Raw genomic sequence first — 22,601 nt, 5'->3', positions numbered from 1 at the left:
TTGGAACAATTAAAGATAATATAAGCTGTATTTTCCTCATATGTAGCAGGACCAGAGAATATAGTGCCCTTTTTGTTGTCTTGTAATTTCTTCTCCCTTTAAATTTGTATAGATGTGAAGGTGTTGAAGATTCCACACTGTATGGCAATAAGAACACAGTTCCATTATCTCAGTTTACAGCGTTCAGGGCACCCAGCTGTGAGCAATGCGGCCTTACAGGTACATCCACGACCATTTCTCTCTTTTTCCTCCAAGATACATATGGCTGTGTCCCAAACTACTCAAACAGCTTCCTTCCTACTCAGGGAAGCAGGTGTCTGGTTCTCCTTCACCTTTGATTGTTCTGGAAGCCCTCCCTTGGGGCACTTGCTGTTGGGATTTAGGAAAAAAGGATTTTTATTACTGTTGGCACATAAATTGGCACTGAGGGGTGGTGAAGGCAGCCGGGTGTTTCTTCCCTGTTTGCAGCCCATTGCCTGGGACTCTGCTCTGTCCCTGACAGAAACTCTTGGAGATGGAAACAGCAGGATTTCAGAGCACAGGGAGCATCCCTTTATGGCTCTGTGTATGGCCTCACAAGGGAACACTGTTCAATAGGCTTCAAAGTGATCCAGCCCTGGCATAACCGTGGCTGTGGCCACATGTAATATAGCCTGTAGCTCTTTAAAGAGGATTAGCCTTAGATCAGGGACAGCATTCATTGCTGGATTTCGTGTAAAGTAGAATATGCTAATGAAATGGAAATGTCTACAGCAAACATTGCATAATATTGGGAACCTCAAAACTGAGCACTGTGTCTTGATATCTCTGCTGGGAGCCAAACTTTCATACTCTGGTTGTTATTTCGATAAAAAAAATGAAGTTTATAATATTACCACAATAATAAATCAAGATCTAGTTTGCAGCTTTACAAGCAAAGTCAAAAAGATGGCAACAAGCACTTGAGGGTAACATTTCAGACATTGTCGTGCTTTGATTATGTCGTCGTTCTCCAACAGAGACAAAACCCACCACAGCTTAAAATATCTTCATTTGGGTTTTTTGCAGCAGGCATAGGCTTGGTTTGATCCTGTGCTCTCTTCCCATCTACCCATCCATTGCTTTAAACACCATTTTTGGGTTTACAGGAGTTTCAGCAGTTAGTTTCAGGTGTTGTGAAGGGTTTCCTTTACAGACGTCGTGGACATCTCTCAGAAAAAACATTTCAGTGGGATGAAATGTGAGGCTTCACAGGGAATTTCTGCCCCTGATCCAAAGCTGCCCCTGTGCCTGCCCTTGGAAGTGCTCAGACCTGCTGGGGGTGATGGCCCTCCTGGCACAAGGAATTCCCATGAGCTCCCTGTGGATCTGTGGCCCGGGGTTTGGTGCCACCAACACCAAATCTAAACCACAGAGTGATGGACATTAAATACCCTGATGGGCCCTTCTGCCTTTGTGCACTTCAAGTGCCTCATCCCAGCCTGCTGGGGCATAAAAGTGCAAAGAAAGCCTTTGGGAAGAGGGTCCTTCTGGCTGCACTTCCAAAACGTGCACTTTCATTGCTTAGTCGCTTTTTCTATCCACGAGGCTCCATATCTCAGGATTTTGTTGTTCTGGGATTTGTTGGTGTTTTTAATTTTTTTTTTTTAATTCTTTTTTTGCTGTTTGAAAGGTATGGGTTTTTTTCTGTAGATGTGGAGGGTGGTGATACATATTCATGAAAGAGAAGTCTTTCCAGCCCCTGCCTGTGCTGACAAAGACTTAGCTGTTTCACACAGCAAGCTGACTGGAATTGTGTGGGGCCTGCCTGACCAGATTAGAGCAAACAGCCAGCTTATTCCTCCAGTCGTCAGGCCTCCCCTTCCTAACAATTTCCCCAATTGTCATTTTGACAAGGCTGTCATTAGGTGATGGCTTCTTTTGGCCATTTTCAGATAAAGATAATTTCCTTAACTTCCATTTTATTTGACAACAAGTAGTTTGGGAGAGAAAGGAAGTGCTTCAGTAGTTTATGGATTAAGGGTTTGTCACTTCAAAGGCATCTTTGATCTAAAAATATGTGCTGTACCAAATTCATTATGCCTTTTTTTCTTTTTCTTTTTTTTTTTTTTAGAACTTTTTAATTTATTGATCTGCCCCTCAATAATTCCCTTTTTTTTCTTTTTTTTTTTTCTTTTTTTTTTTTCTGCATCCCCTAGTAGCACTTGGGACAGCAGTGATGAGGGGGAAAAGCACCCAATTGGCCTCTCTGAAAAGTCATGACCAGGGCGAAACAACAGGTGCTTTTGTTCCACACTCTGCTTTTAGCCAGAGGTCCTGCCTGCTCCTACCATGGCAGCTCCATTCACAGCTGGGAGGCAGAGCATGAGCCTCACGTTTTGGGTTGGTCTGGGTCACTCCTCTGCTACGAGTGGCCTGAAACCGTGGCTGTGCTGTGGGTTGGAGATGGAGTTCTGGCTCCCTGGTGACCCTCTGGCCACCTCTCCGTGTGGTGAGCAGTTGCTGTGTGCCTTTGGCTCTGTTCTGTGGCTGAAATCCCAAACCTCCTTCTGACAAACAACTGGAAAGATTTTTCTCCCCAGGATTAATTTTTTTTTTTTTTTTTGGAACTGAGATGCTCTTCCACAAAGCTCTGAGCTCTGGAGCAGGCAGGTGCAGTGGCTATCTAGAGTGTTGCTCCCCAGACCCCATCCACCTCAGGGGGGCTGCTTGGAGAGGATTTGGGAATCCTTATGGGTCCCGTGGGGGTTTGAATATGGATCAAGAGTGGGGCTTATCCTGCCTTAGCTGTGTCAGGCCCTGGGCTTCACTTTCACCCCTCCTCTGCTTTTTAGGATCCACAGAACTCCATCCTTGGCTGCAGCACTAGAAATCCATGATCACAGCCCATTATCCAGGCCCCACTCAGGCTTAGGTGAGGCTGGGATTTGTCCTGTGTTAATATTAATATCTCTTCTACCTAATTACTTCAGCTTTTCCTGCAGTGTTACCTCAGCATTGCAGCAGCCAGCAAAGCACCTCCTTGCTGCTGGAGGCTGTTCCTGATCCCATTTCCAAACAGAAACACTTCTGCTTCGGCTCTGCCTGGGGAAGCTGTGCAGGGGCAGGCTTCTTTTTTTTTCTTCTTTTTTTTTTTTTCGTCCACTTTTGCCTGCTAATTGGCTGAGACCACCAGAATTTGGAGGACACAGATGTCACTGATAGTTTGCCTAGGGAGCACATTCATGCCCATCTGTTGCAGTCTAGAAGGCTGTTCATATATCCACAAGGCCTTCATTTAATTCTTGTCAGAAAGTAATGTAAATCCAGTTTACCTCAGAGGTCACAGCCAAGATTTATGCCAATGAGCCCCCTGCAATTTACACACACTGTAGTTGTATAGGATGAAAAGAAACCCTTTCATGTTGGTGCATATTAACAAGAAAGCTTGCCTTAGGAGAGGCTTTTTGATTGAGATTCTTCCTTATTTTAATACAGCCAGTTGGGATAGCCAGCTTTACCAAAAGAAAACCTCTAATCTTTAAGCCAGAGAAGTAAACTAGCTAACTAACTGAATAAAGCCCCCAGCAAATCTATTTATTTTTGTAAAACCATCTTTCCATGAAGAAAGGTAAATGCTCTAGGAAAACACAAGCATGTGTGCACTGAAATATCCAGGGAAACTGAATTTTCCTTCTGTGGAAAATTATATTAACTCAATTATTGAAACCTTTGCTAAGTTATCAAGAGCATGTTTTCTTTGCTTTTCGTTTCTTTTTCCTGTTTTAGTTTTTAATCCCTCAAGCAGCCAAATGCAAAAATGAAGCTGAGCCTGGTTTCTTTGCCAGGAGTGGCAGGAAGGGCTCCAGGAGGCTCGTGCACAAATCCAGGGCAGGGAGAGCAGCCGAGGGTGCTGTGTGGTGAGCATGCTCCCCTTTACCTTACCTGCTGCAGGTAAAAACACCAGCCCAAATGCTCCATTGCTCTCCCAGGGACAATCTCCTGCAGTTTTTTCAGTCTCCCTACAGAAAGCAGAGGGAGATGAAATGCCACAATGCAGAGTGAAGGTGAGACTATAACTCCAGCAGCTATGACAGATCTGTGTCATGATTTCACCCCTTGCCTTTATTTAGCAAGACACTCTAACAGCCTAAAGAGCTTCCCTAAAAACGAGTGTGGCTCTGTTAATCTCACAGTGGAAAGGCCACAGCACACCAAATTAGGCTGGAGGGAAAAGCTAGCAGTGCAAGTGGTGCAGGTACTTGAAAATGAGCTGTTGGGAAAGAAACACTCCAAAGCACTTTGGTTATTAAAATTGCTCGTAGGAGCAGGCAGAGAAGAGCAGCAGAGAAGAGTACAAAGATGGATCAGGATGTGCCAACTTGATTGCAAAAGGGTTTCAGAGTTGTGCACCTCATTTTCTTAGGGCTCAGTGTAGCTTGAGAGTGTTTCTTTCATTTATCCTCCTTCCTCTTCTCTAGTTTGCCTAGATAAAAATCCATGGATTTTACCTTTCCAATGTTTTAGGCATGAAGATCAGTATGGTTTGCATGGTGTCATAATGACCAGAGTGGTTTGGGATTAGGAAGCAGGAGAGCAAGGCAGTGCAATGAAAGCAGGGCTCACATTCCAAGTTCCAGCGTAACACTTAAAATAATTAAAATGTTTATTTGAAAGTCAAAACAGCCTCAGCCATAAATAACTATCCATTCCTTGATTGATTGTGTGGAGTCCCAACTGAGAGCTCTGGGAATAAGGTTTATTTGCTCCCTGTTGGGATTAATCCATAAATGTAGTCTCCACATGGAACTCATCAGGTCTTTGCTTCCTCTTCATTAGTCTCCCTGGAGCTGGAGGGTACCCTGAATAAGATGAAAATTAGGATAATATATTTTCAGAGAGAAAAGGCCTGGCGATCTCTAATTTGTGTTTCAGGACCATAATGCTGTGGAAAATTTCCCAAATGATGTTGTCTGAGAAACCAGCGCTTGTTATCCTTGCTGCATTTGAAGTTTGAGTGCAGCAATTACATCTTCTTTTTCTTAAAGCCTCCAGAGCTAATTGCAGTCTTAAACCCGCTAGATTGACTCCCAGGCTTCCTTCCACCCATGGCAGAACTTAAAATTCCTTTCTGTTGACAGATCTTTTGGTCTTCTAGCCCAAGGGCTCTGAAATGTCACAGTATGGCCCATTTCTTATTAAAGAGATCATTTCGCTGTATCCCACCCAATTCTTCCCTCCACCCCTCTTGTTCTGAGCCCCAGCTCCAATTAGAGGGCGACCAGAGAAATTTATTTTCTCATCCCCTGAGACCTTTGTAATATCTTTTTTCATCATATTTGATGCAAGGAGTTACTTTAATCCAGACTCTAGTCAGAAATGGCACTGATTTTTTTTTTTTTTTTTGTCATCCTTTCTGTTTTAAAGTGTCTTAACGATTACATCAAGCATTTAAAAGCTGGTTTTGCCTGAAACAGGAGTAAAGCATCTTTCCTGTCACCCAGGAGTGCTTAAAATGCTCAATTTGATGCAAAATTGTTTTTATTATGTGCTTTCAAATAGCATTTTTAAGTGCATGCTCAGGAAACATTTTTGCCCAGTCAGTTTTGCAGCACGTCAGGCTGCAATTTTCACCACTTCAAAACCATCTCCTTAAAGTGCCACTTGTTAGGATTTAAGGGAACTTTGAGAAAGCTGATTAGTGACCATTGAGAGGCTTCTAAAGGCCTCCAGAAGTTTTTGCAGTTCTGCTCTTGGGCTTTAGGCTCAGGTCCTGTGTTTCCCCAGGAAAGCTGCATGCCTGGTTATTTCCCCCTCCCAGCTGTCACTCAATGCCACAGCTGTCACAAAACACAACTTGCAGAGTGGCATCTGTGTAAAGGATGCTGATGTGGTTTAGAGCTCCGTGGTGCATTTTAAGCTGATTTTATGGTGCGAGTCATTGTCCCCTGTGATGGGTCTCAAAAGACTCTCTACCTTCTGAGTACTAATGTACAGTTTATTGCACTTTTCTCTGTAGTTCCAGCACTTTGCTCTTGCTGCTGCTGTAAATCATTATTTTATTACTCCGTGTCCTTGCTGTTTATTCAATTCCTTGGAAAAATGCACTTGAAGAAAAATCCCTTGCTTGCTGACATTCATGGATCACTGTTAGGGACCTGGCAGTTTCCTGGTGAGTTAAATCCTCCCAATCCAAGGAAGCCAAGTGCTGTACTTCCACACTAATTTGAGCTTCCCTGCTAAGCCCTGGCAGCTCTTTGTGAGAGTGGCAGCTTGTGTGGCTCACAAAGCCACGGGGCCCTCCTGCCTGCAGTAAAGACCTGAGGAAGGCTGGGCTTAAAAGTCTCATCTGGGGCTTTGGGCTGTAACACAGACAAGTGGAGCACATCCATGAAGCTCCTTTGGATGCTCCTAGAGCCACGTTATTTTTCCTAAAGAGAAATAACCCGGTGTTTTCTTGCTTTAGTGCATCTTCACAGCAAATGGTGCTTATGAGCATTTATTTACAGGCTGCAGGGTGGCAGCTGAGCACAGGCCTTCTCCAGCGTGCCTCTCTACACTGCTGAAGTGGTTTCCAGGTTCCCAGGACCACTGTACACAGCAGACCCAAGGCAGGTGTACGTGTGCTTGGTAGTCACTGGAGTGGGCTCCCTGGAAAATGAGGGTTTTGAGAAATCAATTACACAAAGGAATGGAGTCCGGGCCAGATGGCAGGGATGCTTCATCCCAACCTGGGAGGTACTCCTGGGACGGCTACACGCTCCTTCCCACAGGGCTGGGTAATCAGATAAATCAATTAGCAGATGTCAGTGCAGTTAACAGAGCAAGCCACGCTGGCATAGGTGTGTTGGTGTTTTTCTAGGTTTGCTTTTCCCTGGTGGATACCCAGCAACTGGATCAGCTTGTCTAGACCTGGCAGGGTGGAGCAGAGGACTCTGCTTCCTGGCTGTTGTTCTTGGGTTCAGAGATGTGTCCCTGACAGATCCTTAGGGAGAGGGGACCTTTGTGAACTAGGATGTGGACTTGCACCACGAGCAAATCCCACTGTTGTCCCCTTTTTAAAGATTCATCTTTGTCAGTGACAGGCAATTCAGCCCCATCTCCTGGGTGGACTTTGGACCACGCTGTCTCTGGCCCCCTCTCCTTTTGCTCCTGATGGGAGCCCCTAAAAGGGTTCTGTTCCTGGTGCATCCACAGGGATGTGATCCCAGCACCCAGCCATGCTCAGCTGCCTCAGACCCTGCAGAGAGTGGCTCTTACTTGGAGCTGAAAAGATGGGCAACACTTTCTAGGTTTGCCTTCTTCTTTTATCCATGGCTCTACCTCTGGCTGATCTCTTATTTTTCTCCCCAGCTTCTCTTACGTGCTCATGCTCTTTCCTTTGGTCGCCCTTTTACAGCTACTTTTTAAAACTTCTTCTTTCTGTGACATTTGCATCTGCAGAGTCAGTCAGAGCCCCACTGAGGAGTTCCTGCCTCCAGGCTCTTCTTTGCTGCTGAATCCCATCTTTTGCCCTGCTCCACCTGCCCCTCCACGGCAGCTCTCTGATCCTCTCTGCTTTCGCATGAGTGCCTCTCTTTTGCCCTCTGCTTTTCAGTCTGGCAGCTTGCTCCTGCTCAGTGCCATTGAGAGCACAGCCTATCTGCCACCAGCTCCAGGATCCAGCCATCCCAGAGCCATGGCAGAAAGGGAAAAAACTGCCTGGAAACGTAGCTGCTAAAATGTGAGTGGTTTCCAGTCAGCAGAGCAAACTGTGCCTCTGTGTGTTGTCCTTTGCACTCCCTCCTTCACTGCCATAGTGTTTCCCCAGTTTTAGATATGTTTCCACTGAGGCTGCTCCTGACTGTACTGCTTCAAGCTGCAGGAGCAGTTTTCTACGTAAAACCATCCTTAAATGGGTGGGGAAGAAACAAAAAACAAACCCAAAATATTTATCTTGTGCTTAATTTTTGAAAGCTGCCTGAGCATTCTGGCAGGTACTGAGCCAGATGCCTGTCACTGTCGAGGCAGGATGAGAATGAAGACTCTGACTCAGAAGGTTGTGAGAGTAAAACTCCGGTTTATTCTTTTATACAGAGCTTTGCAAGGACCAACTCCATTGGTTCTGAAGTGAATACAACCTACACCATTGGTGCAGAGTGCTTGATGCACAGTGATAGAACTTAACTATAAACAATGTGAGAAACAAGAGAGATAAAGAATTATTTACATTCTTTCCCAGGCTTTTTGCCTGGCTAGAAACTCTCCGTTTCTTTCTTTGACTGAATCTGAGACCCACAGATGCCTGTCATGGGAATGGTGGGGATTTCCTGCATCACCACTGGGGATGTCCCAAGCGGCTGGAGGAGAACATTCACCCACGGGGTGGCATGGCAGGGTGAAAGAGAGGGTCTGGGAAATGCACGCAGCGTGCTCCTCTCTGCCGTTCAATCCCGGCTAAACCCGAGCCCCAGAGGTGCAGAGGGCTTCGGCACAGCCCCGCCAGTCACTTCCCAGCTCGGGATGTCATGGCTCCACTGACGAGCCCGTCCTGTCTCCCTGGCACCTCAGAGATGCTCCCCTCGCACGCCGTCCCCGGGAGCCTGCAGTGATTTCACACACTCCTCTAATAAAGTCCTCCGTGGCTGCCACCTATTTTCATCTATTTCCCCCTATTATTTCCCCCTGCTTGAGCCTTTGGGATAATTGATGATACTTTAGTTAATCATTTTCCCCCTCCTTTGTTTGCCAGGTACCTCCGCCTTGAAGGGATCCTTTTCATTAGAAGCCCGTGTCTTCTGCCGAGTAATTGATCACCGCGCAGCCGGGGCCAGGCGATTCAGAGGGACATGAATAGGCACAGCACCGTGGCCCTGCTGCTGCAGGAGTGCCAGCGGGCCCTGGACACCGAGCTCCGGCCGGCGCAGCCCCGCACGGGCGCGGCGGAGGAGCGGGAATACCGGCGGTGCCAAGGTGAGCTCTCCCCGGGAGAGGCGGCAGCGCTCCGCCGCCGCTCAGCCCTGCCCTATTTTTCTTCTCCCGGCAGATGAGTGTCAAGAGATGCCTGGATTTCGAGGCCGTGAATGGGATGCAGGCAGGGAAAGAAGCGCACTTTGTTGCAGTGAATTGCTGTCAGTTCTAATTTTAGGCTTCAGTAAACATGAGGCTGTAAGGAACAGTTTAGTTTGGGAAGAACAATGCCCAAAAGTTTGCTGATGCACATAAATTTCAGTTATTAAAAAAAAAAAAAAAAAAAAAAAAGAGAGAGAGAGAGAAAGGAAAAAAGAAAAGGATGCAACTTCTGAATAAGGGCACATATTTCCTCTCCTTTCATAGGAACTGGGGGAGGGCCCTCTCTGTTTGTCAGTTTCTCCTCATATATTAAAGAGCTCATTGCCCGAATCTTTATCTTGTAAAATGTGTGTGACCTCTATAAGTGGTATCCAAGGGGAAAAAACCCAAAAAAAAAACCCAAAAAAAAACAACAAAAAAAAAAAAAAAAAAAAACCCAACAAAAAAAAAAAAAAAAAAACAAAAAAAAACAAAAACCCTTTGCAATATTCCTCTTGAATGGAAAATCCATGCTGGCCAAATTCTGGAATAAATAACCAGGAAAGGAAGCAGCGTTTAGCGAGGGCTAAAATAAACAATAAAGGGATTCTTCATTTGTTTTAATGCTGGCGTTACCTGCTGGAAACCAGCAGCAATTTTGGTATCGCTGCGAAAGGAGGATTTCTTATTTCTCCACTCCAGCGGAATTAAGGTTTCCCTTTGCGTGACACATCTGCGGCACTGCCCGTTCCCCACTTTGGTGTTAATAATGTTTAGTTTTCGCCGTGCTTGAGTGGCTCGGCCCTAACGTTAATGTGATCCTTAAAACCCTTTGTTTGTCCCGGGGTGCGGAGCCGTTGAGAATATGTTTTTCCGAGCATCCTTGTTCTTGCTGGGAGGTCAGCTGCCTTTTTCTGAAGCACCTAAGTCTGTTTGCGCTGGAGGGTGGCGTGTAGGTTTCTGTTATGGATAGGGGAAGATTTTTCTCTCCTCTTCTTTTGTTTCCAACAAAGGGTACTTTGTTTCCTCGTCTCAAATTCTCTTAAGTTTTATTGTGGCTCCGCAGAATAGGCTCTTGAACTCCTAATCAGGTAGCGCTTTTTTCCCCCCTCATCCTCCTCCCTCCTTTTCTCCTATTAAATACCACAAAGTATGAGAAATAATCAGTTTAGTTCCAGATAAGGTGAATCAGTGCCCTTATAATCACTCGATTGGACACGGTCCTTCAGGTAAACTGCTTCAGGAAATGGGCCATCAGAGGCTGAAGTGCTGCTCGGGCTTTTCCGAGGGCCGTGTTCCCATCAGCTGGAAGGAAAATACCCAGCAGCGGGGTGGTGACAGCGACATTAATAACTGCTGGGGCTCTCTGCCCGGGGAAGGCAGGGCAGGGCCCTGCAGCTCTGTGGCTCTCAGCTTCGGGGGGACCCTCCTGGAGCAGGGATTCCTCTCCCCTCTCTCCTCCCGGGGCTGCCTTTGTTCCCCCCCGGCTTTCTCAGACCCGCACGGGAAGGACTGACAGCCGAACCCGTGAAAATGGTGGGGAGAGGGGAGAGGAGGAGCACATCTTGATCTCACTTTAGGGGGCAGAAAGGGTGTTGGGTGGGTCTGGATCTCTTCTTTATTTCTGTTTTAGGTCAGAAATCATTCCAATCCAATTCTGCGACCGTTCAGCCTTGGTTAATTGATGAGTTTATGTTCTCTCTGTTACGAGGGCAAACTCTTGTCCTTGGAGCTGGATCTTCCTTAGGAAAAGACTTAGGAAGTTCAGTTGTCCCTCTTCTACATGGGAGATAAGTCCTTCTGCCCAATGACTTGTTCCTTGTGGTGAGGTGAATATCCCTGTGCTGAGGTGGATATCTCTGCTCCTGCACTGATTTTCCAGTGACAAGTGCGAGGGTGGGAGCAGGACCTCCTCTCCCCACCAGCCCTGGCACTTGGCCACCTTGTCACAGCGTTCAGGGCTGAGCCCCTTCAGGCACCACTTCAGCAGGATCAGGAAATTAGGCTTTACTTTAAGCCAGGATGTGTAACGGGAAGATTTCCAAAGCCTGCTTTTCCTTGGGATGGCAACAAGTGAGAAAAGGTGGGCTGGAAAAAGCAGGAACATTTTAAAACTGACTTTTTGGAGGTGGGCCCTAAATCTCCAACTTCCTGTTTCTTCCCAGGAAAGCCATACTGTGAATGTGCTGCAGTATGAGCCTGTAATGTCCTTTTTATGAAGTTCATTTTCTACAGTCCCTGAATACGGGAATTGATTAAAAAATATGTAGCAATGCATTTATTGCATTGCCTCATTACAGCAGCAATGGTCTCTGAGCGGGGTTTTTTTTGGGGGATTAATAGCCAGAAGGGGCCAGATCTGCAGCTGATGATCACCATTAACCCCATCTGGTCAATAATCTTTGTTAATCCACTTTTATTGGCCAGAGAGGCTGCCCAGCCAAGTGGTTAGCACGGCACAGCACATCCACATCACCCCTGCTGCAAGGAAGACGAAACGTGGGCTGTGGCTGAAAGGAAGGGACAGATCCAAGCCCAAATCTCTGGCTCTGTGCTCCTAGCAGTTGCATCCTTAGTTGGATCAGGTTGGAGACCCACCCAAAGCTGATGGAGTGGCTTAGGACCAGTATGGAGAGGGAGCAGGGAGGGACAAGCTGCTCAAGATCTTGTGCTTAATATTCATTATAACCCTTTAGATTTCTGATTGCCATCTACAGTTCAGGTTTATCTCCGGGTTTGGAAGTGGCTTTGCAGGGTGGCTCTGCCACTATCACCTGAGCAAGGGGGACAGACCAGGGGGACACAGGGGAACATGTTCCCTCCTGCCTCTTTTGGATCAGCTCTTCACGCCCAGGCAGCCACCAGCCAGCAAGACTTCCTGCTAAAAGCCTTTTTAATGGCTGGAGGCTCTCATTTACCTGGAGGGCAGTTCAGCCAAGGGGAACGATGGCAGGCCAGCTCCCCTGCCCTCCCCACCAGGCTGAGAGCCCTTGGGAGCAGCTGGGAGAAGCCTTTTTGAGGGATTGCCGTGGTGAGTGCTGCGGCTGAATGTGCTGCAATACCTTCACCTGCTCTTTGACCCTTGCAGCTCTGCTTCCTGAGGAGCTGAGGAGCCTTCTGGAGGAGGCAAAGGAAATGAAGTGGCCCTTTGTGCCGGAGAGGTGGCAGTACAAACAAGACCTGGGCCCAGAAGACAAAACAAACCTGCAAGATATGATCAGCGCCAGGCTCCCTGACTTGCTGGTATGAAGTTCAACGCAGCTGGGGTGTAAAATGTACTCAGGGGGTTTCACAGGGCACTTCTGCTTCTGCTTCTGCTAAGGTGATGCTTCCCTCTTCCCTGAAGAGCTGGCATCATCATAACACTCAAATGCCAAATGTTCACATGATGTTTTTTTTTTTAAAAACCCACAAATTTGATAAGAATGCTGTGCTTTGTTTAATTCTGCTCTGCAAGTAGGTCATGAGGATCACTCTTTTTAGCAGGGCTTGCACTATTCCTCACCTGCTCTTCTTCCAATAAAATTACATGGCAGGATCCCTTTGAGGGACAAAGCTGGCCAAAACCTAGGCAGGAAAGGCAAGGATTCAATGTGATTTCACCTGTGAGTAAAGGAGGGCTGTGTAAGGAGTTGCAAAATCCCAAAGGTCCTTGGAGATGCAATCCCTTAAGGTGATGGAGTTAGAGCTTAAAGATCAGAAAGTGGCAAGAAATGTGGATTGCTTTTTGCTTTTCTGATTTTCCTGGAGACATGACAGACATGTGGCAAATAGAGGATATCTTTTTTGTATGGTAAATGTAATATCTGGGCTAAGGGCTATCCTTTTTCCAGGACAGGAATAAAGATAAGGTTTGTGAATTTTGTGGGGTTTTATTTTTGTTCCTCTGGTACATGTCTGAGGTCAACACCTTCCCATTCCTGCCTGTTGTTAACTCCAAGGTGGCCAGGAGATCTCACCTGCCCCAGAGAGTCCTGCCTCAGTGAGGCCAGCAGGTTTTCTTTGGGAACAGCTTTGATTCCTCTGAACAGCAATGAGAAGCTCAGCAAAGCCAACTGCAGGGCTGGGAAGTGGCAGCCCCAGCATCCCCAGGTCCTCGCAGGGCTCCTGGATTTCCCCGGGGAGGGCGGGCAGTGCCTGCTCTCGGGTATTTGTTTTCTCTCTCCCTTTGGTGTGTGTGGCCTCAGACAGAAATTTATGGTGGAGGTTGACCTCCTTTAGAATCCCAGCTCAGCTCTGTGTAACTCGGGAGCGTTTGTTGCTCCCTCCCGGGATAAGCACCTGCAGCAAACTCCCCGAGAGACCTGGCTAGATGGGAGATTAATGTGGCTCTAATAGCGGGGCAGTGTTTGCAGCATTATGCCCTCTCCCCAGGTAGATGGATCTTTTCTGGGATGATACCAATTATTTATTGCTGAAACATCTGTTGATAACTGCAGCTGCCCTTGTTAAACAAAGCCTATGGTGGGGTCAGAGACTATAGGGACCTCAAATCCTCCTCCGTGCTAGTTTTGGGCTATTCACCCACACTCCCTGAAGTCCATTGGTTGCCGTTGTCTCCAGTGTTTCATCCTGCGGTGGAAAATACTTTGTAAACGTTGTGCTGCCTTTCCCCATGTGCTTTGAAGTATTATTTCATCTTCATCGGTAATTTATATTCCAGCGCCATTGTACCATGGGAAAAAGGGAAAACCTTTTTTGTTTTCCATTTAATTGTAGATAGACTGACATTTTGACCTGTATTATTAGTATTAGTCAGGAAAAGAGATTTTTTTCCCCCCCTTCATCCATTCCTTCTCCCCCCCGTCTTTTTTATTTTAAATAAAATTTCAAGGCAGAGCAAAGGCTGCCTCAGTTCTTTGAATAAAAAGCTGGGGGGGAAATGAGGCTGAAGAGAAGTGATTACAGTGTGATGAGGAAAGATAAAAGTCTGAGCAACTTTTTTTTTTTTTTTTTTTTTTTTTGGCATGAGAGACAGAAGGATAATTTAATTCCCCAAAGGAAAGAAAAAAAAAAATTAGCCTTTATCGATTTATTGTTCGGAAAAAGAAAAGAAAAAAAAAAAAAAACCCTTTAAAAAAATTTTCCCCCTCTCTCTGTTTATTTTAATTTGCCATGCTTAGAATAAGTTCATAAACCGTGATTCATTACATTTCAGAAGCGCTTTGAGAGCCGGGAATGAAAGGCGCTTCATTACCATAACACACCGGCGGTGCTGCGGAGCTGCCGCTCGGCGCTGGGGATGTCTCGCTCTGGGAGGGGGCTCAAAAGCTCCATGAGACCGGCGCAGGGAGTAAGAGGATTAAGCTGCGCCTTCAAGGCTTTGCCTCGGCCTTCTCCAGCTCTTAAAAAAAGTGGGATCCGCCTTGCCGGCTCATCAAGGAAAGGCAGAGCCATCTTCTTCAAATGCTCTCCTTCCTCTTTGCTGGGGGATGCTCAGCGTCCCTCTGCATCCCATAGAAGGTGCAGGGTTTGCTTTGAATTTTAGTTGGGTTTTTTTTCATTTTTCCTGTCGGGACTCATCACCCGAAGGCTGCTGCAGTTCAACAAGCTCAACGTGCTGAGGTTTTCCACGTTTTCCTAAAAGGTTTCAGCCAGCAAACCAAGCCCTTCCTGTAGCTCCCGTGGTGGGAATCTGCACTGAGGCCCAAAGGGTGATAGCCAGCATCTGTATCCAAAGCTAAAACTGGGCAACACTGGGATTTCTTTTATTTTATTTTTTTTTTTAACGAGGCAAAGCAAAGTCAGAATTGTCACCGCGTCCTTGCTGGCAGAGATAAAGAAGGAGGGATTATTTTTCCTCTCTAAATACCACGTGCGCTGTGGGGTTCGGAATGGGGCTGCAGCTCCCAGAGGGAGGCTGCCAGGGGTGCCCTTCCTGCAGGTCTTTGCTTTCCCAAGAGATGGAATTAACCTAATGCTCGGTGAGCAGCCAATAGAGGGCAACATGCCCATGTCCACGGAAGCTTTGATCCCAAAAAATCTGCTGTGGCTTTAGTGGAAGGATGATTCTATGCCCCCACGTAGTTCTCTTGTGGGATGGTTCATGCTACATTAATATTTTATGGGGTTTTTTCCTTCATTTTTTTCTTTTTCTTCATTTTTATCACACCTGTCAGTAATTCCTGCATTCAGTCATGGACCAGGATCTGCTGGGATGGGTACAATGGGAATACAAATGGAAAAGCCTTCAAGAGTGGGGCTGCTCTGGTCCTTCTGCAGGGAGCTGTGCAGGCTGGCTTCATGCTCCCCGCTGTGGATGGGGGAGCACGGATCCTGGCCCTGCTGGCACGGGACCTCATGGGATTTAATGGGAATATTGAAAAGAGTGGAAAATAAGGCCCTGCAGCCCATGGCTAATTAGGTGCTGATGGATTGCCATTAAGGAAGCCATTCCAAGGGACTGTGCCCTAACTGTAGGTGTGTGTGTGTGTGGCACTTAGGAGCTGGGAGCCTTTGAAGAAAGAACTAAAGCTGGGGCTGAGGATGTGTTTTCGCCTCCTCTTAACTGTGGGTGTGGTAACAGGAGAATTAAAGCCCTAAATCGTAGCCCTGGGATCTCGGTTGTTGAGGCTGACCTTTTGCTACCTGCGTCCTCAGAGCTCTTCTTGGGTGATCCCAGAGAAACGGAGAGTGATGTGAGGGATGAATTCAAACCAGGAATTGGGAATCGCGGCTCCCCAGCCTCCCGGGGGCTTTGTAAGTGAGAAGTGTCAGAGATGAGGTTAAAAAAAAAAAAATTAAAACGGGTAGCTGGATTCTGGATTTTTGTAGGGCTGTCACTTCACTTTGCCCGTGGGTAGGATTTACTCCTGCTACAGGCAGCTTCTTAGAGTATTTACAACTTTAAATGTGTTTCCTCAAGTGGATCGATGATTTGAGGACAGGGATTCAGGGAAGAGTCTCTCATATTTTTAGATGTCGATGATGGTCTTGTAGTTGTCCCTCAGGGGGGTTCTGTCACTGGTTTTGCTATATTGAAATATTAAAATATCAACTTTTAATGTGCCACAATAGTTTATAAGTAGTCCAGAACAAACCAGGGCCACAACATGATTGTGGCACCTCTGTATCTTTGGTACTAATCAAGAGCAGGAACCCTGCATGTGACCATGGCTCCCCAAATCCCTGCTGCCCTGTTGGGTACGAGGCCCCCAGGAACCCCCCTTCAAGCAGCTCCCTGGACATTTTACGAGTTTTCTTTCTATCCTCATCACAAAATGCTGCTGTTCTTTTTTCTTGAGGGAATGAGGAGTTATTCCCAGTCTCAAATTTGGTGAAGCAAGATAAAGTTGGTTGTAAAAGCTGCCCCAGCCTGTGGCGTTTCGAACTGCCCCTAATGGACCTAACGCTGCTGCCTTTGAATTCCCAACTCTCCGATGCCTTCAGGATGAATAATTTGGGATAATTATCAGGGAGAACTCTCATCTGCTCTGAGCCAAGAGGGAAGAGGCCGGGAGCTGCCTGTTCCTCCGTCTGCAGCAATTTGCTGCGTGGCTGTCCCGTGTGTCAGCCTGTACCTCCGGACACGCTTCCTTCTGCCCATCCCCGGGGTGGTGGGAGGCTGAATTCCCTGCTGTTTGTGGAGTGGGCTCTGATTGCCAGCTGAAAGGCAGGGGTTGATAGAGAAGTCCCACTCGGTGACAGCAGCTTTGGTCTCTGGGATGGACGGGCTTTGCTGGCGGCGGGTGGGGTAAGAGAGGGAAAGGCTCCAGCCCCATCCATCGGCGCCGTGGCTCTGTGTTTAATCTGACAGGGGGAAGGAAAACCGGGCAATTTGTTAGGGTTCAGTGGAGTGCTAACTAGGAGCAGCTCCTGGGAGAGGACTGAAGCACCTGGAAGTACCTGTGTGCCTCCAACACTCCTGCCTTGTGCACGGAATTAGAAATTCTTTGCCGGTCTCTCTTCGTTTTGTGGCTTTTAAAAAAGGTTTTAAAGCTCGACTGCAGTCACAAATGAAACTAGGACTGAACCAGTCTGAGGCGAGTGGATATCAGCAAACACAGGAGTCCAGAGCACCCACACAACTGTGGGGACGCTAAAAATGAAATCTTTCTTTCCCCTGCTTTTAATCACGCTGTTTGTAGAGGCGTTTTTCCAAAGGGGATCCTCATGAGCTCGCAGGCTATGGAGGAGGGCTTGCCTCTGGGATCTCGCCTTTATAAAGAAGGCCGAGAGAGTGGATTAAATCAATATTTCATTTATTTGGGCTTGTAATTCCTCTTACATCAGCTGCCACATAAAGATTTTCCCCTATTTCCTTCCCCTCCTCCTCATCCTCATTTACTATGCACCAATAATTTCCCTTTGACGCTTTCCTGCCCGTCCTAGTGCCAGATGGCCCCGGTTCTGAGCTTCTCCCCTCTCTTGGGAGCGGCCCCCATTGTCAACGCAGAGGAGGCGTCGTGGCTTTGAACCCAAAGCTGGGACCCAAACTTCGGGAGGAGCTGAGCCCTCTAATGCAGGGAGCCATGCGAACCGCACACCCTCCCACTCAGCGCCATTAAGGCGAAACCCCCTCGACTAAAGGCTGCTTTGCATTCCCCCCAATGGTCCGTGTATAGAAATCTGGAGCAAATTTAATTCCCCCGCCACCTGATTCCACTTCCCAGCCGCGGCGAGGTTCCCTTTGTGTCATCAACTCAATTAGGCAGATCCATTTCACGTCGCGGGCACAGATGTGAAAACAAAGTGCGCGCGTACCTCGCTCGTCCCCTCTCTCCCCCTCCCTCTCTCTCTCTCTGGATGTGCCTAAAGTGAGTAAATCTGCCGGTTTCTGGTCGGGATGGAGCAGGCTGAAGCATCCTGGGCTTTCCCCGCCTCCGGGAGCCGCTGCCCCGGTTGGTTTGGGAGCGATGTTCCGGGAGGGCTCCGGTGCCGTGCAGCGCGGCGCTCGCCGGAGGTGCTGAGGAATTCTGCAGCCACACGAGCTGGCAGGGAATGAAAGGAGCGGGCAGTCATTTCTCGGTGTCCCGCTCGGGACGGGGAGGGGACGTCGCCGCGAAGGCTGACACGGAACCTGTGTGCCACACAGCATGCCTCCCAAAAAAAAAAAAAAAAACAACAAAAAAAACCCAACAAAACCCAAAACAAAACAAAAAAACCAAACCAAAAACCACTATATCCCCGTTTCTCCCCCTGGCTTGACTTTTCTACATTTTGTGTCCATTTGGGTTTGGAGAGGGACACAAGAGGTTTCGGCATTGAGCGGGGAGTTAAATTATGCAGCTGCAAGACTGCCAAGCCCTTCAGAATAGGATGCTTCGTTTAGATTTTCCACAATGCTATTGAAGTGCTTATTTTCCTCCTGAAGAGACACAAACAGATGCAAACTTCTGTAAACACTTTAGAAATGAATTCAGTGAGTTTGGCCTCTCAGCAGTGCTCAATAGCTGACAGAAAAATGTCTAATTAGTGCAAGTGGAAATAATAGGGCCACTTGGATTCCTTCCATCCTCCTCCAAGTCTACTTTTCCTAGGATCTCAAAGGCCCTTTTGTTTGGTAGGTCACCCTCTCTCAGGCTTTTGTGCTCCGATCTATTAAAGGAAGAAGGGGAGGAAAAAAAATAGATTAGGCGATGCTCTGTGCTTAAATATATGGCCTGTTGATGAGCATTTGGAATGGCTGGTTTGCAGTGTCAGTTTACAGGTGCTTGGAGAGGGGGATTCCTCCATTGTTGGCCGGCACAGGCGGAGTTGTGCCTGCCCTGAGCTTCAGGAATCCTTTTCAAGTGCCATCCTCTTAGAAAATCCAGCTCGGGCTGAGGAAAGGGAAAAAAAAAAAAAAAAAAGAAGAAGAAGAAAGAAAAAAAGAAAATTTGTACAATTCTGCCTTTCTGAAGTGCCATGCCCATACCAGGCCATGCCCAGCATGGGAAGTGATGAGCTTTTGGCAAATGTCCCCAGGTCCACGTGGGACTTCTGCACCTGTGATGAGGCTGTGTCTCCCATGGCTGTCTTTACTGGCCTCCTGTCCTGCGAACAGCAAGGATCTCAGGAATTCTGACAATTCCCCATGTGGGTGCCATGGCCCCACTGCTGTGGGCATCCAGGAGAGTTCATAGACACTTAGTAGTCATCAAGGATGGCCTGCAGGGGAAAAACATTGGATTCCCGGCCTGTTTGTGGTGTACAGAGGAGTGGGTGGCCTGAGCTCCAAATGGGACAATGACTACAGCGACCACTTCCAGCCTTCCCAGTCTCACCTCGCCACTTTTCACCTAATTGCTGCTGGGCATGACTTAAATTCATTAGCAGACCACCAAATTGTGCAGTTCCAAACATCAGATAATTTTTTTTAAAAAATTCCAGAATTATATCTACAACTCAAACAAAACAAACAGCTGGCACCTCCCTATCCTAAACACAACAGGAGGGTGAAGAAGGGAGCTGGTGAAGAAGGGAGCTGGTGAAGCTGAACATCTCCCGGCGCTCCTGAGGCTACCTGTGTTGAGTTTTGTTTGTTTTTTTCGGTTTGTTTTTTTTTCCCAGGCTTATCTGAAGGCTTCCATCGTGGTCAGGGACTGCGGCACGGCCACGGCCGTGGTATTCCTGCTGGACCGCTTCCTGTACTGGCTGGACGCCTCCAGCCGGCTCCTGCGGGTGGCCAAGGGGCTGCACCGCCTGCATCCCGGCGCTCCCATCAGCCCGCAGCTGCTCATCCGCCAGGCTCGCCTCGCCGTCAACGCAGGTACGGCTCTCCCGGGCCCCACAGCAGCCGCTCGACTCGGGAGGGGACACTCTGTCCCCTGGCCGCGAGTGACACGCCGGCAGTGCCACCTCTCCGAGCGCGCTTCCCGCTCCCGGCCCCCTTGAGCCCGGCCCGGCTCCTCTCAGTAGCACAAAGGGGCCGGTGTGAAGGGTTTCGGAGCCAAAAGCGGGAGAGAAAGTGGTGAAAGGGTGTGGGAAATACTAATTGGAGCTTTTGTCCCTTAACAAATCTTCCCTGCTGGTTTCAAACGGGGATATCTGAATTGCTGTACTCCTGAGCAAGGGCCTCGAGAAAAGGAAATTAGAATCCCGGCATTTTCTCTGCACTGTCCCAGCTGCTTTTTATTTTTCAGTGGGGCCACTTGACTATGCCAACAATGCAGGTTACAACTCCTCCAGGATAAAAAAAAAGTAAAATTCCATCATTCCTGTGACATGGACAGCACCTGAAGGATTTTTAACACATCTTCCCCTAGCTGTGCTTTCCATGGAGAGACCTAAATGGGTTTCCAAGGCCCACGTTTCCTTGGGACAGAATCCAGCAGCACTGCTGCTGAAGGAAGCAGGCTAGACTGCTCTCTTCTGGGGGGAAATAAGAGCTGGGGATCCCAGCAATCTTCCAGGAATTTATAAATTCAGAATTTCACATTACTGAATGTTACAGAAGGTGGGGCACCTGCATTTCTGGCTATGGACAGAACAGCAGTTCTATGTGCAGGTGATACCTGATGAGTATTTTTATTCACCTCATGCCGCAATACGTTTTTATGTTCATCTTCTTCTTTTTTTTTTTTTTCCTTTAATTTTCAATCAGGTAAACTTTTAAAAGCTGAATATATCCTAAGCAGCCTGATTAATGACAATGGAGCAACAGGTATGTGTAAATTTGTTTTCCAGTTTCACACTTGCAATTTTGGGGTGATTTCTGATCCTAATTTTAACAGTTACACCAGCCTCAAATAAGCCAAACCAACCCCAGTAATGATTCCTTACACCACACTTCTCTTTCCTTCACCAGTCCCTCCTAAAGTGTGGGAACATTACTTAATTTTTGAAATTTCTCTCATTCATCTTTGTATGTACCTTCACTTGGGTGGGAAGATATTCTGAATGGAGAAGCTTAACCTGTGGAGCAATTTCAAGCAACTGAGTGATGCAGGAAACTCAGGCAACTCTATCCCCTCAAAAATCCAGGTTGTTGGAGTAATATTCAGCCTAATGTTACAGACTAAATCCCCACTGATCTCACAGACTAAATAAATACTTTATGTTTTATTTTCCTTTCTTCAGGGTTTCTTTAGTGGGTATGTTCAGGTTACTGTACGACTGTGAAAACTGAGGCAGTTTTCGGGGTTCTGTTGCTCTGTTTTCCCTGGGAAGCTGAGATTCTCATATGGAAAGGGCCTCCATTGCAAGGAGGAGAATCCTGGCAGCTTCCTGGGATTCAGGTAAACCTTGGAGGCTGAGAATGCCAGGAATATTTTTCATTCTATGCCAAGTTTTCCCACCCCTCCTGCAGGAACCTGGCGATACGCCGAGGAGAGCGATCGGATTCTCGTTCAGGCAGTCTGCCTCCAAATCAGGGGACAGATCCTGCAGAAGCTTGGTAAGGCTCTCTTCTAAAAGCTTCCACTCAAGGTTTCCCACTGTTTGTTTGTTTTTTCCCCTTTAAAACGTTACACTGGGCACACGTCAGAATTTTGGTTTGTGGAGAACACCCTGTACCCATAAAAGAGGCACAGAGGATGAGAGGCTGCACACCCATCTCTTTGCAGCAAGGGCCTGGAGCCATGTGCCAAGCAAGCATATGGCAGCAGTTACCATTTTATTGCTAATCTCACCTGAAGCCAGGGAACAATCTGAAATGTTCCCTTTTTCCCTGTGCCACTCCATGTTTGTCACAAATTCACTATTCCCAAAGGCAAGCAGTAGTTTATCACAAGGACACCCCAGCAGTGTCCTCTCTCAAGACAGGAAAATCCCTGATTTTCAGCAGGATGGGCTTTTGTGTTCAGGGTTTAGCACCTGACTTAGCAACAGACTTCATTTTGTGCTTTTGGTTTGAGACACCAAGTCTTCCATGACTATGGAGCTGAAGTCTTTTATGAGGACAAAATGGACAGCCAAAAGCTGAAGGAAACTCATAAATGGTTAATCACTGAAGCAAAACATGCCGTGGCACTGTTTTCTCCTGTTCTGAGAACCCAAAGTGTAAAATAAGCTATGGAAAAGCATCCTTGTCAGTCCCCTGCTCAGTGCCTGTTTTCTGATTTCAGGGATGTGGTATGAGGCAGCAGAGTTGATCTGGGCTTCACTCGTGGGATACTTCCAACTTCCTCAGCCAGATAAAAAGGTGGCATTTCCTTTCCTCTCTGCATCTCCCTGCCAACCCAATAACCACTCCAGCTTGGCTCTTGCTTCCTCCAGCAGCAGTGCTTTGGTGCCACACCTCAGCCAGGGTTAACAGGCAGCACAAAGTCTGTATTCCGCGTTGTTTCCGCGTGCATGCACCTCCTTGTCCATGCTTCTTTTCCTGCAGGGGGATGAAAGCAATACTCCTCATTAAGCAGAACCATCTGAAATGAAACCATCCCTGAGGATGCCTCTGGTGCCTCCAACAAGGACAGATTAATTCCAGAAAGCAGCCATAGATTTTTAGCTATTTCTTAGCATTAGAGCTAATTTTTTTCCTCCCAAGCACGTATGTGGTGGATTGGGATGGATTCCCCTGGCCCTGCAGGACCTGAACACCTCACACAGCCACTCTGCTTGTCCTTGACACCTTGGTGAGGCTGGGCAGCACTAATCCTCCTGCTGGAGATGAAGCAGCAGTTGCAGCTTGTGTCCATAGCTAAACAGGAATGTGAGCCTAAGCCTGGCGAGTCCTGGGGTGATGCTTGGAG

The 22,601-nt window shown here is 47.4% G+C and overlaps 1 protein-coding gene across 12 annotated transcripts in view; it reads left to right on the top strand.

Moving 5' to 3' along the window:
• ALPK1 (alpha kinase 1) overlaps window positions 1-22,601 on the top strand; it is a 33,410-nt gene that overhangs the window by 3,873 nt on the left and 6,936 nt on the right. For 6 of the 12 annotated variants that reach the window (XM_085578349.1, XM_085578348.1, XM_085578344.1 and 3 more), the window contains 6 exons: window positions 8,690-8,910; window positions 12,077-12,231; window positions 19,480-19,678; window positions 20,513-20,572; window positions 21,218-21,304; window positions 21,975-22,051. In XM_085578349.1, the coding sequence (XP_085434475.1) occupies window positions 8,787-8,910; window positions 12,077-12,231; window positions 19,480-19,678; window positions 20,513-20,572; window positions 21,218-21,304; window positions 21,975-22,051 (702 nt within the window). In that variant the 5' untranslated portion in view covers window positions 8,690-8,786. Of the gene's footprint in view, window positions 1-112; window positions 2,894-8,689; window positions 8,911-12,076; window positions 12,232-19,479; window positions 19,679-20,512; window positions 20,573-20,664; window positions 20,893-20,988; window positions 21,147-21,217; window positions 21,305-21,974; window positions 22,052-22,601 lie in introns of those variants that run through there. The other 6 variants (XM_085578342.1, XM_085578345.1, XM_085578340.1 and 3 more) reach the window with 4 other exon arrangements.

This window comes from Lonchura striata, chromosome 4 (genome assembly GCF_050655825.1).
Source record: "Lonchura striata isolate lonStrDom1 chromosome 4, ASM5065582v1, whole genome shotgun sequence".
In the NCBI taxonomy this organism is placed as follows: Eukaryota; Metazoa; Chordata; class Aves; order Passeriformes; family Estrildidae; genus Lonchura; species Lonchura striata.
Note: the sequence above shows the minus strand (reverse complement) of the source record. Positions and strands in the feature narration are given on the sequence as shown.